The following is a 15,214-nucleotide window of genomic DNA, read 5'->3' on the forward strand; positions in this document are numbered from 1 at the left end:
AGTTACACATCAGTGCATCCAAAGTGTGCCTTTTACTGATAAGGAGTCAATATCATCACTTAGTGAGCACAAGAAAAAGGACTTTACAAAGAAAAAAAAATCTAAATCAAAAATAAAAACTGACACAGATATTGATACGTCTTCAAAATTCAGTATCCAGATGCCAGACTCATTATACACTGACCATCCAAAAAAAGTCACACACTCTAACACTTTTCTTTGATTACAGTATACATGCGCCATGGCATTGTTTCAATAAGCTTCTGCAATATCACATTTATTCCCGTCCAAAGTTGCATTAATTATTTGTCAAGATTGCATTGATGATGGGAGAGTTAGACAGCTACACAAAGTCTTCTCCAGCACATCCCAAAGATTTTTAATAGGTTAAGGTCTGGACTCTGTGGTGGTCAATCCATGTGTGAAAAATGATGTGTCATGCTCCCTGAACCACTCTTTCACAATTTGAGCCCGATGAATCCTGGCATTGTCATCTTGGAATATACCCGTGCAACCATTGAAGAAAAAAAATTCTCTGATGGAATAACCTGGTCATTCAGTATATTCAGGTAGTCAGCTGATCATATTCTTTGGGCCTATAATGTTGCCGAACCTGGTCCTGATTAACTGCAGCAACCCCAGACCATCGCACTGCCCCCACAGGCTTGTACAGTAGGCACTAGACCTGATGGGTGCATCACTTCACTCGCTTCTCTTCTTACCCTGATGCTCCCATCACTCTGGAACAGGGTAAATGTGGACTCATCAGACCACATGACCTTCTTCCATTCCACCAAAGTCAAATCTTTCTGTTCCCTAGCAAATTTTGTTTTGATGCATCACTGACAAGTGTTCTTAAGGCTACATAGCTGTTTAGTCCCAATCCCCTGAGTTCCCTTCACATTGTGCTTGTGGAAATATTCTTACTTTAACTATTAAACATAGCCATGAGTTCTACTGTTGTTTTCCTATAATTAGATTTCACCAAACGTTTAAGTGATCCCTGATCATGATCATTCAAGATTTCTTTCCGACCACACCTCTTGAAGATGATGTGTTGGACAGTCCTTAACCCAGTTTTAGTAGTTTCATCAATCTCCTTAGATGTTTTCTTTGCTCGATTCATGACAATAATTCGGTTCTTCTGAAACAGATGAACATCTTTTCCACGACCACAGGATGTGTCTTTGGACATGGTTGTTTAAGAAACGAGAAGCTACTCACTGCATCAGTTAGAGTTAAATAACTTGTCCACGTAGTAAGTATCCAGTTGGAGGCTCTTACCTATTTGCTTAGTTAAATCTAGGTGGTGACTTTTTTTTTGGATGGGCAGTGTATATTATCACTGTAACTGGAGTGTCAAGAGTCCACAGCTTTTATCCGTTCAGCCATTCACATGGAACTGAAGTCCATGGGGAACTATGCCAACACATAATGTGAAGCTAGACCTCATAACAAATGTGTTTCTGGACATTTAGCCAATTGCAAGAGACTCTTAATATCATCAGTCATAGTGCAATTCACACCTACCTTTCTACCTTTATCTTATAGGATTAAGCTGTTTTGGCCCATGTCATACAGCAGGTATGCTTTGATATTTTCAAATCCCATCAAAATCTAATTAGAATGCAGAGTCATGTTTGAAGCCATCTGGCAGTAAATGTTGGGAATGCTGCATACCTTTGACTTTGACCTTTCCCTTCAACTATCTATAAACACAAGCACAATTCAAATCGCTACGATCATAGGTCTTGGGTGCAAGAGAAAAATAAAGTAATAAGCATTGTCAAAACATGCAAATAGACATTCTGCGGACATGTTACTTAGTTACACAGACGGTCAGGATCTAATGCACAAGGCTTCTGCTCTATTCGGGAGGCTGTAGCAAAACATGCATATATGCAAATCAAACCATCGTGTCCAGGTGCCACCCATAGAGAATACATTTCAAAGGCTGAACATGTGTCTGTGGTATGCAGTAATGTGTTAGAAATGCTGGCTGCCTTTTTTTGAAGGCAAATGTGGAGGTGGAATCATGTGGAAAATGTGTGAATCTGAATTGCTTAAAGAAAAAGTCAGAATTAGCAACTCAGTAAAGTTTTTTCCTTGTGAGACGATGTGTCCTTGTGTGTAACCTCATCCTCATCAGTATGTCTTACATTGTACTCATCTATGTGTTTATTAAATGCATTTTTCTAATTGGCGGAAGACAAAATAAGGGTTTCAATAATCATGTCACCTGAGCGATCCTGTGGATAAATAGCCATGTACAAAAGCATATTGCAACCCATGTTTATGTGCTGTATGTGAGTAAGCATGGATGCTCGCTGATTTCTGTCTCCAGTCTTGAGGAAAAGGTGTCTCCACTCTTCAGAGTATTGACAGGGAGGAAGTGGAGAATACAGCACAAAAGATGCTTTTAGTTGGCTGGCCTCAGCCTATAATTGATTTGTTAGAAGAAAGAAATAAACATCTAGCGACCACTGATGTTTAACAGTAGAGTAAGTGTGAGCTCTGGGCTGATGATCAGAGTGATAAAGAGCACCACTGAATAAGGCCATTTGCACAGTTGGCTTTAGAAAATGGAGGTGACAAAGAGAAAAAGGAGGGAAGACTTTCAGAATTTCAACTCTAGATGTTTTCACTTAACTAAATCTGGCTTTAGAGTCTCTATATCTTTAACATGCCTTTTTTTTGACCACAGCCCTGCCAACTAGTATGCCCCCTGTTTACTTCTCCAATCCCTCCTTGACCCTCCTCTCCTCCTCACAGTGCAGACTCTGAGTAGAGAGCTCCTGATGACCCATGCGGCAGATGTGGTGTTATTAATCGACGTAGTGGTGCTGAGGAGGAGGAACTTAAATCTCCACAGCTGCGCAGGTGGATCCCTTCTGGTACCCGGTCATTGTAGTACCGGTTATATCGACTGTCACTATGGGAATGGTGGTGTCCACGATGATGAGGGTGATGAGTGTGATGGTTGGGATGACCTCGGCCTGTGCTCCAGGGGGTTCGCATCACCTGCAGAAGATGATATCAAGATGAAAAGTAGACGTAGACTAGACAGCTTGATTTTAATGTAGAAAACTGGACTTATATGTCGCAAGTGAAATCAGAGACACATACTTGCTCCAGCTGAAAGTGGTTGGGGGAAGCACCCTCAGCTCCACTCCGCCTCTTGGGCCCCTGTCCTGTGCTCCCAGCATGCTCAGAGGAGGGTGCTAGGTTGCGTTTGGAACGTTGCAGAAAGCGAGCCACCAGAACTCGAGTTACCTGAAGAAAAGGGAAAAAGACCAGTGTAAGGGAGGCTGGAAAGAGATCACAGTAACAAGCATTAGTCCAACTGTTGGTAAGACTCCTATAATTAATTTTCAGCCTTGCCTTAAGGTCCCCGAGGGAACGGTGGCAGTCTTTAGGCAAACGCAGCGGTGAGGTGGGTGGAGGTTTGGCGGGGACCTGCACCCCTGTGGCTGCTGATTTCATGCTGGCTTTCCTGGGCAAAGCTGCAGCGGGAGGCAAAGTCGTACGGGGCAAAAGACATGCCTCGGAGGAAGGACCTTTAAGAGAGCACAGGAAGAAAGGAAAGGTTATAGTCATAGAAGTCAAGAATACTGCATGAGGAGCAGTTTGCACATTTTCATATAGATTTTTTTTACTAGATTTAGAAGCATAAAAATAACTTTATAGAGATCCCAGGCCAAATTAACCAATCAATTGCACTAAAACACAATAAACAACACAAATAGTAAGTGTAAGTAGGCAGTAGGAAATAATTTTCCTGACAGTGTTTATCTGTTTCATTCTGTCATCATACTGTATGTATTTGCACAGTGTATGGAGTCATGTTGAAATTACATAAAACAGATTAGATTAATTTCCTGCAAAAATAAAGATACAGTTATTCTATTGCTAGTATGATAAAATGTACTATATATTTAACCAAAAATGTAGGCTTACTAAAAGTACCACATTTTTACAATTTTAACAGTGAAGCCAAGTAACCATGGCCTAACTTTTTCTTTTTCCATTACATACATATTGTCAGGTTCTGTTTGCAAACTTTGTAAGCCTTTCTTGATGATAAGAGAGGCATCAACACACATTCATAAATCAGACTCGCTATCATCTCAAATTAATGTAAATGAGGAGCTGTTGAAGGCCAATGCAATTTATCAGTTTGTACTCGAGTCGCGGCTAATTTAGATGTTTAGGAAGAGTTTGATAAATCACATCCATATGGGGACAGATTTGAGAATCTGCACTGGTGCTTAACTAAGCACTAATGTCTAATAGGGTTTAATAAATGATGGCCATTAGCTGCACGTTTATTGAGATATATCTCATTAGAGGAATTAGACATGTTTTCTTTGGGGTTTTCCTCCTTTAATTATATAAGTGAGTATAGGCAGGAAAGATGAGAGAGGCAGCGTCTATCTTACCTGTGTCTATGGATGCCTTGCTGCCTCCAGAGCCATAGTCAACTACAGATGAAAGGATAAAAATTAGGTTGTGGAAACAATGTAAGAGATCTTCATGTAAATCTTTATGTCTAAATCACCTGTATCGGTCGAGGAGCCGAGTCCTGGTTCACTGTGTGACCTCACCAGACGTAGGAATCCTTCACTACCCCTTCTCACACCTGCTCCATCTTTCTCACTCTTGCCTGCCTTTCGTCGTAGGTACAATGGTTGGTTACCACCTTGCTCACTGGCAGCAGAGGAAGATGAAGTGGGAGGAACAGAGGAAGCTGGGGTTGCTCCTTGGCGTAAAGGAGTTGAGGGTCGCACTCGAATCTCTGGAATCGAGGATCGTTGTTGAGAGGTGGAGCCCCCTATTGCTTCCAGCTGGGAACAGCTCCTAGCTAACATGGCCTGGTGACGTAACACCGGAGACCTGGAGATCAACCACATGAGAGTTCAGAATAATATTTCTGTTAATGGTTGTGCTAGCTACAGGGTTACATTTGGATTTTAACCTTATATACCAAGATTTCTGCACTTTAAAAAACATTTATCTACACAATCATAATATTATGGTCATTAAAGGATATGGTCATCACTTGTATGTGGTAGTGGCTGTGCTGGGTGAAGAGCAGGAGTTGGACCTCTCTCCTCTGAGAAAGCGCCTGGCTCTCGGTCCTCCCGCCAGAGGGCTCTCTGGTGTCTGAGATGGAGAACCATGGAAGTTTATGTAGTCAACTCCGTCTCCCCTCTCTCCCACTTCAATGCTGGTCCTGTTGCCCCTCTCTCCCGGGTTCCTTAGCCCAACCTCCATCAGACACGAGTCCTCTGATGGGGAGGAGTCATCAGGGATGTCCACAATCTCTGACATCAACAGAGATCCACTGTCCATGGAAACTAGTACAAATAAAATGGTATGTTTTTATTATTTATAATACAGTTTTTAAAGAATTATGTGATGTGGGACAAAATCTATAGTATTTGTGCAGAAAAAATATTTTTAAATGTTTATTTGAACCAAATATAAGGCTTTAATAGTCTGAGTTAGTAAAACAAGAGGGCAGCTTCCAACATTACTGATATTTTGGTAAAAATAAAAAAATCCTTCTGTATTTTATAGGCGTTGCCGTGGAAGGATAATAACAGAAACAGGGAATGTGGTACTGTGACTGTGATTTTTGTTTTTCATCGCTTACATTGAAATTACGGGATGTTTTAGAGGCCAGAAGAAGTAAGCAACAATGTTTTTTATGATCACAGATCTAATTTAGACAATAATTACTTTTTTCTATCTTGATTGCTAAGAGTAAAATAAAATTTCTGTTTTGATGGTCTCTCTCTCTCATTTTTAAAATTGGTTGAAATGTGGGATGCTGTTCGGAGGTCACTCCTAATGTGATGTTTTCTCACCTTCTCCACTGAAGGCAGTAGAAGTTCCCCGCTCCCCGGACAGCTCGGTGCCATGGGGGTCAAACATTGTTGCCTTGACAGTCACAAAAGACAAGAATCAGCATTGTAACCAGGTACAACACATGTGACAAACACACACCCATACACGCTCACCTGGCTGGCTGCTCTCTGTCCCATCACAGCTTCATAAGGAGGGGGGCAGTCAGTGGGGTACAGGGGAACAGGACTCTCCATTGACCCATTATAGGTGATGCTAGACATCAATACAAATACATCAAACAATCACTCTACAGTCAGTCTAATATGTCTGTGTTTCACTAGGGAGCTGATATGTATGAATGTTTCTATTTGTGTGGCACGTTTACCTCTGAGCATCTGTCTCAGAGCTGCAGGTGTACTCAGGAGGATAGTATGGGGGAGGAGGGATGGGTGGGACAAACTCCTCAAAGTCCATGATGTTGGTCAGGAAGGCATCCTGAGGAGTGGTACATTCTGGGTTGACTGAACGAGAACGATGTGGGGCCAGCTATTCAGAGCGAGTGGGAAACACGTTTTCAATATCACAGAAGAGATAGACCGTAACTTTAGTACAAGGTGCTTTAAAAATGTCACTGCAAATCTCCTAAGGCGGCGGTACAGCTGATCTGCAGAGTACACAATTTAAAGAAACAGTGTAATAAATGTAAAATGTGCTGTGTCTCACCAGGTGCACGAGGTCCAGGGAGAATATGTGGATACTGCAGGTCACAGTGGACAGAGTACAGATGATGGTGGAAAGAATACTGAGACCACAAGCACTGAATAAAAGGTCCTAAAAACAAACGTGCATTTGGACAAATCAGACTCCTACAGCCCATGAATAGTTTCTTGGCATTGTAGTTGTAAAATGTAAATCATATGTTTAAAGAGAGTCTTGAGTAGATGCCACAAATCCCACCAACCTTCAGCTGATGTCTGAGTGAGTGACAGTCAGCATTCAGGTACAGGACCAGGTTGTCCTCCTCGGTGATGGAGCAGGACTGAGTAGGCGCGCAACACACACACAGACCATTCTCCACCTACACACATTCCCATACAGAGAGAAATGGTGTGAAGTACTTATGTGCACACTAAAAACATATTCCTCCAACCTAAAACTATTCTTGGCACGCTCCCTGTGCATCTGGCTAGAAAGGGCATTTCAGCACGAGGCAGAATACAACACTTGCAAAATGCTGTGTACCTGGCAGGTGATCATAGACTTGACCATCTGCGCGTTCTGACAGGAAAGCATGGAGCCAGCGAGACTGAGGATCACACAAACTGCAGACAGCAGCATGAACAGTGACACCTGTGGAGGAGCACAGAGTCAAGGTTTGGTCTAATACAAGGTGTTAAAGCTTGTGAAGAACGTGCCCATCTCGATGCCTGGTCACTTTTCACCTGCTGTTTCCAAGGTCAACAATAAACTCTGAGCATTAGCGTCTACTTGGACTTTGTGGTGACGTTGTTTTTCAAAATTCACCTCAGTTTTCTCAGTGCTTTATTGGTGCATATTGCTAAACAAATATGGAATACGTCAAATCCCTTTTGAGGCCCTTTTGGGACTGGGGTCCCGGAGAGCTCATTGTCTTAATGGTAATCCTGCCTTGCTCAGTTGTTTGGTTTGAGCTTAGAGATATGAGTACTCTTTTTATCATAAGGAAATATACATACCACCAATGTCAGAGGCCTCCTCCATGAGATTATTCCAACTATTCCTGATGCCACCACCTATATACAGACATGAGACACACAGGAGAACACACTCTTTAAGATCTTATGTTTAATTCTTAATGCTGTATGTTGCTGTGAGATTTACACTTACAAAGAAGCCGGCCCAAAATGGACAAGACTGCCTCACGCGGGCTGAGGAAGTGAAGGCCATGCTGGTGAAAGAGAAGGCCAGGACCATGGCCCCCAGACCCAGGTGGCACAGCCCCAGGTACAGGAGCAGCCGTGCACCACCAGGCCCCCGACCCGACATGCCCCTACGGCTATCCGACCACCCTCGAGACCCTGAGGCTGAAGCCACGCTGCTGGAGTCTGACGGTGAAGGCATGTTAGGTTTGTCTGTTTGTGATTTACTCTGGGTCTATAAAATAAAGTTCAGTTGTATGAGTAGAAGCACGGGAGAGTAAAAGAGGGAAAGGCATAAATGGTGGCATCAGAGCTCCACTTTGTCACAGTTATGCACCAAGCTCTCCACTGGCAGGTGCCATAGGTGCTGCGCAATGCCCCATGGTGAACACTACAGTCCAATCAGTGAGTCCAACAACTCTGTCAGCAGAAAGTTGAGAAATGAGCAGCCACTACACATTCGCAGCCATCGTACTCGCCTCTTTTGACATTTCAGCCATGATGCTGAGGTTGCTTCAGTCGGTACTGTGTCTCTTAGATCCCATGCAGTTTACAGACTCCTGTAGCATATAGAGAACAGTCTATACCATACACCTAGTCATTCTCTGATCACACACAATCACACTGATGAGACTAGTTTTTTGTTACAGTATTGTAGTACTTTGCCTTTTCCTGTCCTCTTCTCTCCAGCTTCTGCCTACCACCTCTCCCTCCTCTAGCCCGTGGCATTGCGGTAACTGGAGACCCGAGCAGGCCGCAAATTCTCCAGCATCCCAACAAAGCAGCTGATCTCTCGTTGGTTCACCCCCAGCGGCGATGACATGACCCGGTTAGTCCACTCCGAAGGAGCAAAATCCCAACATGCGCGCTCCCCCTCCCGCGACCTTATGTTAGGTTCTCATCCTGTCACGGGAAAGAAAAGACGGTGTGGAGATCAAAGCCCCAAGATCACACCGCTTCGTTCGGGAAGCGACACTAATTACCTCGGCGAGAACAGGAAAGAAATATCTTCCATAGATTTTCAAACTGCGCCAAAAATAGCAAGGAGGATGGAGCCAGTCTTTCTTTGCAGGTTTCGAGATTTGACAACTCCAGCACAGGGATTTTGCGGTGGTCCACACGCACCTAGGCCCCCCTCGTCCTCCTCCTCCACCACCGCTCTTTCCTCCCCGCAGTCACGCGGGCATCGCGTTCAGACCGTGTGTGTGTGTGTGTGTGTGTGTGTGTGTGTGTGTGTGTGTGTATCCAGGACGTTTACCTCACTGCCTCCCACCAGACGTCACATGAACATAACAACATAACCTGTAGCTCACCTATCCTCTGGATTTCCGGGTACCATATCAAACCAACCCATGTATTCCTATCTCTTCTCTGCCCTCTCCCTCTGCTGTCCTCACGCCTTTTCTCCGTTCTTCAGCAGAGCCCTGACACTGGCAGAGCAATGGATCGTGTTTGCAAACCAAAACCCGACGTGATGACAAGGCACGCACGACGTGTCGGCAACTCGAAGATGCGGCAGAGCGCGCGCACACCGCTGTGGTGCTGATGCTGGGAAGGAGGGGCGGTTGCTTAGCGACAGACTCTAGCCGCTGCAGCAAGCATTAGCCATAATTTGCTGGGAGGGTAGTAGTTAAGAAGAAGGCTACAGAGGCTCCCAGCTGTGGGAATGAGTGTCCCACAGGTGCCTGGTCTAACCTAAAAATGACCTACAATTTGGTATCACTATAAAGATCAGTCAGTAATTAACTGTTCTCTTGCTGGTTAATATTTCACAATGCATTGGAGATCAGTTATAAGCCATTGAAAAGACTATTTTGTGCGAAGTCCTCCATCATGCCACTTTTTCTCTTCTGTTTATTACATGGAAACTCTTCAAGACATCCCGGTTCCTGGGTTATTTTAAACCTTTATATTATTATTTTAGAGGTGATGGACTAGCTTTTGCTGATTACAAACTGAGAAGTCTGTCCTCACCTACAAGGAACAGTATCTTCCAAATTATCACTTTCACTAGGGGAGGAACTGTTGCAGGGTTAGAGTTAGTTATTTTTATATTAGACAAAAGGGGACCATTAGAGAAATGGGCAACATCAAAGCAATGTTGGGCTACGTACATAAAAATCACTTCTTACAATTTGAACAAAGTCAAACCAGACAAGATACTTTGGTTATACTGTGACAAACAAACAAACACGCATCTTATCTGTTCAGTTTATCATTTTTATTTAGCAAGCAGCAGGTGTGTGAACTACATACAAAGTCTTGTGGCAAAAAGAGAAAATGTGAAGGAAACTTGAAAAGAAAAAAAAATAATAGAGAAAGGAAATACAGTGTGCAGGAGACAAATACCTGTCAAGATCAGATGAGCACCTGTAATCACAGTTACTTTTAGTGATCTGAACATTTTCCTGAACAGGGAGACTGTCATGTCTGACGTACAGTAGCCAATGTGTGGTAGTGTTTAGTTTGAGATTTACCAGGCTCTTCAGATAAAAGGCAAAACCCATTAAATCAATTCAAAATGAGGCATATGGGAGGTGCTGCTGCTTCTCACATCCTGTCTATTCACGTGCTTTATCTATCATTCTATCATCTCTCCACTCATCGTCTCATATTGCACCTTTCTCTCTTCCCATCTCACACATTCTTGATCCATTTATCTGTTGTACACAACTTGCTTCCCACCGGCGTTTGTTTCTGCTCGAGAAGACAATCAAAGTAAACATGTTTAATTCATTAATAAATCGCAGGATGGAAGCAGGAAATTTCTGTGTCATCGAATCAGGATCTTTAACATTAATGCATCTCTTACTGTAGAGTCTGCTCATTGAAAACATAATACTGTACACTACTGAAACATCTTAACTGTTGTCATGGGATCAGCACATCATCATAAAGACTTGCAAATATAAACTCTGCCAAAGTGTATGTGCCGTATTAATAATTTATTTTGAAATAGTGAACTTACAAAACGCTAACCTGTCCAACACCTATATTTAATCCATAGAACAGGGTCTATAGGATACCCTTAGGCCCATGAATTTAAGAGAGAGCGATTTTTCAAAGAAGCTACTTGTATGTAGTGTATGTGACTCAAACACTGATGCCATTGAATCCCTAAAAGCTACTGCTGCACATGCTTACGCACAGTAAAAGACTGTGATGGATAATAAGATCCATTAAGCCAAGGCCAAGCTACCCATTTCAGAATTTCACTGAATTTCAGTGCTGTTGTTGGGTTCATGATGGTGACAATCCAGAGAAGTACAGGGTGGAACTAGTACTAAACAAGGTGGGAACTAGTTTTCAAACAATAGATGTAGAAGTAAATATGTTCAATGTTTAATATACAGTTACTGTCGCAAAAGATTACTCAAACGTGATTTTTCTTGGGGAACAAAAGTAACACACTTGTAGAAGGAGTACCAATTAAGTAAAAAAAAACAAAAAAACTTTAGCATCTGTATGGATGTATTTTCTATAGGAAACCACCAGATGGAGACAAACTTGCTCTGTAGTACGTCTCCAGTAATACTGTTGTGTGTTCTTGTGTTGACTGTGTGTGCTCTGGCTGGCATCTTGTCTAGAGAAGAACACACTTGGAGGATTTTTTCTCTGTACTGCTGGTGATTTTCACCTCTCGACCTGTGAAGCCCTGTAGAATAAGGACACACAGCCATGAAAACGAATTACAGACATCTGTACTAGGACAGAAAGTAACACCCTTTCAGTCACAGAGCAGCAGTTTGGTATCATTTGGTCAAACAGGTCTTTTCTGACTTACTGGTTTCCTGGTGTTTTTATGTAGTATGTCACGTGCCAATGCCAGAAAAGACTGAGTGAAACAAGAAGGATAAAAAGAAAGAGAAAACATTTAATTATGGAGTTATTGTTTGAAGCTTCTGTAGCGTTCAACCAACACCATAATAATAAAACAAGCTGATAAGCAGGAAGTTATTGAAGCGTGAGTTTACAGTTTTGTTTGTCAGTGGTTTTCTTCCAACTCACCTCCTCAACGTTAATGCTGGACTTTGCACTGGTTTCAAAGAACCTGATGTCATGTGCCTGGGCCAACTGTCAACAGCAGACAGAGAACTGGTTACAGTAGGCCAGGATATGGGTTATAATCATTTCCTGGTCCTTATCTCAAATAAGCTAGTACTTAAAAAAAACATGATTGGCACACTTAATCCTTTCAACAAATAATCACGCCCTGATAAGTTTAAAAGGTACTTTAAGACACACAAAGCTATTGTTTCATTTTAATGTTTATTTCCCACGATTCAACCTTTGAGTAGTTTTGTTTGCACAGGAATTCATCCATGTATAAACTAATCCCTGAACAGTCTCTACCACCTTTACACTACTTTTAACTCTGACATTTCTCAAATGAAACAAATACAATAAACAGCCTTTTATTGTACTTCGGTGTCAGCTCACGTTTTCTCCTGTCTCCTTGGACACTTTCCGCTTGGCCTCAATGTCGCATTTATTCCCTAGAAGCATCCGACTGACTCCAGCTGATGCATTCTGAGAAAAGAAGAACTGTGTTAATTGATTAAGGCAGATTTAGTACAGGCATAGTTAGGTTCGGTTAGGTTAGGTTAGGTTAGGTTTGTTTAGCAGTAGACATGCAGAGCTCAATATGCAACCTTACACAACCAGAATGACCGGAACTTGAGGGGTGGAGTGGATTCTGCATTTAAGCCCAAACATTTTCACTTAAATCATTACATATAATGTTTCATTTGATAAAAATGAAAGGTAGGATAATCACCTTGCGCTGCACAGATGTTTGACAAATAAGTGCAGATATCACTTTAATGACTGTTCCTATTAAAACACCAGCCAGTTCTTTGTAACTGAAGCTCCTGTCATCTGTGCCCCAACAACGAACCCTCTTTCAAAGTCACTTTGATGGTTTCCTTTAATTTGTCACCCCTCTGTAGGTGGATAGCTTTTTTATTTTCTTCCGAGTTTTATATATGTTGTACCTATTTAATGAGATTATGTGCTCGGTTGAAGACCACAAACCAAGATGCTTTGGAGTAATTAAAAAATTATTTCAATCTTTTCTGCAGCAGTGCTTTCAAATGTTTCTGATATTATGTTCCTGTGTCTCTGAAAAAGAAAAAAGAAATATGACCGAGAGCCGAGTGATTCTTTGGTACCTGCCTCTGACATTGTCCTAGAATACTAGAAAAAAATACTACAAATAGAAGAACATCTTGGCTTCACAGGATCAGCTACAGATGTCTCTGAGGACAGTTTTCATTGTGGCTAGTTCTTAAGAAGTTAAGGAGGTTTTTTGTCTTTTGTGAAGTTTCTGTGAACTGACTTTGCTTTAAAATCCCCAGTTGTGAAATGGGTCTATTGCCAATAGCTTTGCTGCTGTAGTGAGTCAAGGCCTAAACTCGTGATTAACATGGATCCATCTGACTAAGCACTATTAGTTATTGTGCCGTGGCTGACTGGAAATAGTCTTACTTCCTTGATGCTCTTCATCCAGTTCTGGATATTTTCAAAGGACTTCTCGTCTGTGATGTCATACACCAGGATGATGCCCTGACATGCAGAGGAAAAGGAGCCAGAGAGGGAGAAGGAGTCAGTCGTACAAAGAGAACATAAAAAGCTAGTGATGTTTGTTCTGCGTGTGTCCTGTGCTCACCATGGCTCCTCTGTAATAGGCTGTCGTAATGGTCTTGAACCTCTCCTGCCCTGCTGTGTCCCTGCACATATTCAAAGTCAAATAAAAAGCACTGATGCATGCATTTCTCACAGACATGTTCAAATACAACTTTGGTGAAGAGTGAGTTGACTTTGGAGATGCAGTATGATGCATTTAGTGTGCATTATTACACTGAATCTCTGCTGCCTCTGCTGCAGCAACACCCCTATGTGACATGAAGTTGCACTCTGTGGTGGCCATGTGTGATGGAGACTTGGACAATAAACCCTGTCATAAAGTCCTGATTTGGAGAACAAGAGGGAGGTTCCTGTTTGCTCTCAGGGAAATAAGACAGCAGCAAGCAGAAAACTAGAGAAACAAGTCAGCTTATTATCTGCTTCACTAAATGAAAACAAAAACAAAAGGCATCTCCAGACAATGAACAAACTGCCATCTCCTACCAGACTTGTAGTTTCACTTTTTTCCCATCCAGTTCAATGGTTTTCACTTTAAAGTCGATGCCTGTGAGACAACAAGAGGACAGAAAAGAGCGGAGAGGAGGAGGGGGACAGAGAATGAGTTAAATAACTCAGATATGAACTAGAAACACACCCACCCGAGCAGGCACACACACATTGCTGACTATATAGGTCACCCTTACACGGGTGGAGACTCATTCATGGTCATTTGCGCTGCAATTTTGACCCCACAGTTCCCTCCCATCCCAGACGCATAAAGCAAAGATATTCAGGAGTGCACGGAGCACTGTCTGTGACTTGGATGGACAAGCTGATAGACAGATAGACAGTGAGGAAGAGAGGAGGGGGCTGTCCTGTGCAAAATCTGTGCACGCCTCAAAGCCAACCATTCTTCTGGGAACACAGAGATGGTAAAAGAGATAGGAATGAGGGTGGGTGGACCTTCTGAGATCCAAGTGAGAGATGGGGGGGGGGGGGGGGGGGGAGAAAGGGATCAGGGAAATCACTGTACACGCATTCAACAAGTAGAAAAAGATAAATGATATGTCACAATACTGAAAAAGAAAACGACATGAGAGAACAGAGGCTCGTTGAGACATGAATGCAGTCTGAAAAACCAGTTTGTACAGTGTTGAACTTCAAATAGAGGAAGAGTGAAATGTCAGCAGGAAACATTTATCTTACTCGGAGCCAAGCTGCTGCAGAAATGTGGCAGAGTTTAACATTACAGTGTGACAACATACCAATGGTCGAGATGTATGTGGAGTTGAAATTGTCCTCAGCAAAACGAATGATCAGACATGTTTTTCCCACACCGCTGTCTCCGATTAACAAGACTTTGAAAAGGAAATCATACTTTTTCGCCATGGTTGTAAAGGTCTAAGGGGAAAAAGTCCGCATCGACTTCAGGCTTTCAATTCAGATCTCCTTCCAGATTTCCGGCAGACTTTTAAAAAGGTGGCTCCTCGTTACGAGTGGATCCACTTTTCAGTAGTTTTGCTCCCAGTCTTTCCACCGGTAGATCCTCTGTTTGGATAAAGAAACAAACTCCGCTCCATTAAAAGTTGATCTCTCTCTCTCTCTACTGCAAATCAACTTTCATCGGCCAAACTATTCACGACTCATTTTACCGTCCTCATCGATTCAGTATGAGTCTACGTGTTTTTTTGTTTTTTTTCTGTCCGCAAAAAAAAAAAAAAAAAAAAAAAAACCCTCCAGCTCCGCTGACAAACCTACGTAGTCAGACAGACAGAGAGCTGCACGGAGCCGCAGCGAGCAGAGGATGGCAGCGTCGGATCAGGAACGGAAAAAGGAAATCA

At 42.5% G+C, this 15,214-nt stretch overlaps 2 protein-coding genes and 1 long non-coding RNA gene across 4 annotated transcripts; 1 reads left to right on the top strand and 2 right to left on the bottom strand.

Annotated features, from left to right (window-relative positions):
- Positions 1-515: 515 nt before the first annotated feature.
- On the bottom strand, positions 516-9,194 carry fam189b (family with sequence similarity 189 member B). Of its 2 annotated transcripts, XM_026372589.1 has the most exons (14): positions 9,062-9,142; positions 7,717-8,651; positions 7,566-7,622; positions 7,093-7,200; positions 6,812-6,928; positions 6,574-6,681; positions 6,236-6,396; positions 6,024-6,123; positions 5,871-5,943; positions 5,060-5,357; positions 4,559-4,893; positions 4,440-4,481; positions 3,127-3,557; positions 516-3,021 (listed from the first exon to the last, which is right to left on the bottom strand). In XM_026372589.1, the coding sequence occupies exons 2-14, from the start codon at positions 7,948-7,950 to the stop codon at positions 2,767-2,769; spliced, it is 2,319 nt and encodes a 772-aa protein (XP_026228374.1). In that variant the 5' UTR covers positions 7,951-8,651; positions 9,062-9,142; the 3' UTR covers positions 516-2,766. The 2 variants fall into 2 exon arrangements, with proteins under 2 accessions (XP_026228374.1, XP_026228373.1); XM_026372588.1 differs by having other exon boundaries at positions 7,717-9,194.
- LOC113170486 lies at positions 5,251-6,667 on the top strand. Its single transcript, XR_003299646.1, has 4 exons — positions 5,251-5,374; positions 5,581-5,691; positions 5,885-5,983; positions 6,577-6,667. It is a non-coding gene; the product is annotated as an uncharacterized LOC113170486 (long non-coding RNA).
- Positions 9,195-9,947: 753 nt separating the features above from the next.
- rab13 (RAB13, member RAS oncogene family) lies at positions 9,948-15,169 on the bottom strand. Its single transcript, XM_026372592.1, has 8 exons — positions 14,639-15,169; positions 13,878-13,938; positions 13,417-13,477; positions 13,236-13,313; positions 12,189-12,278; positions 11,757-11,822; positions 11,533-11,583; positions 9,948-11,403 (listed from the first exon to the last, which is right to left on the bottom strand). The coding sequence occupies exons 1-8, from the start codon at positions 14,760-14,762 to the stop codon at positions 11,332-11,334; spliced, it is 603 nt and encodes a 200-aa protein (XP_026228377.1). The 5' UTR covers positions 14,763-15,169; the 3' UTR covers positions 9,948-11,331.
- Between the last annotated feature and the right edge of the window lie 45 nt (positions 15,170-15,214).

Source organism: Anabas testudineus, chromosome 16 (assembly GCF_900324465.2).
Source record: "Anabas testudineus chromosome 16, fAnaTes1.2, whole genome shotgun sequence".
Lineage (NCBI taxonomy): Eukaryota > Metazoa > Chordata > Actinopteri > Anabantiformes > Anabantidae > Anabas > Anabas testudineus.

Bases quoted from the DNA above. Each gene is read 5' to 3' on its own strand.
- fam189b (XM_026372588.1), bottom strand. From the start codon at position 7,950: ATGCCTTCACCGTCAGACTCCAGCAGCGTGGCTTCAGCCTCAGGGTCT. The intron at 6,397-6,573 runs GTGAGACACAGC...CGCTCTGAATAG, and splicing joins CCCTGGACCTCGTGCACCTG to CTGGCCCCACATCGTTCTCG. The intron at 3,558-4,439 runs GTAAGATAGACG...GCTCTCTTAAAG, and splicing joins CAAGGCATCCATAGACACAG to GTCCTTCCTCCGAGGCATGT.
- rab13 (XM_026372592.1), bottom strand. From the start codon at position 14,762: ATGGCGAAAAAGTATGATTTCCTTTTCAAAGTCTTGTTAATCGGAGAC. The intron at 13,314-13,416 runs GTGAGCACAGGA...TCTGCATGTCAG, and splicing joins CCTATTACAGAGGAGCCATG to GGCATCATCCTGGTGTATGA. The intron at 11,823-12,188 runs GTGAGCTGACAC...TGCTGTTGACAG, and splicing joins CCAAGGAGACAGGAGAAAAC to TTGGCCCAGGCACATGACAT.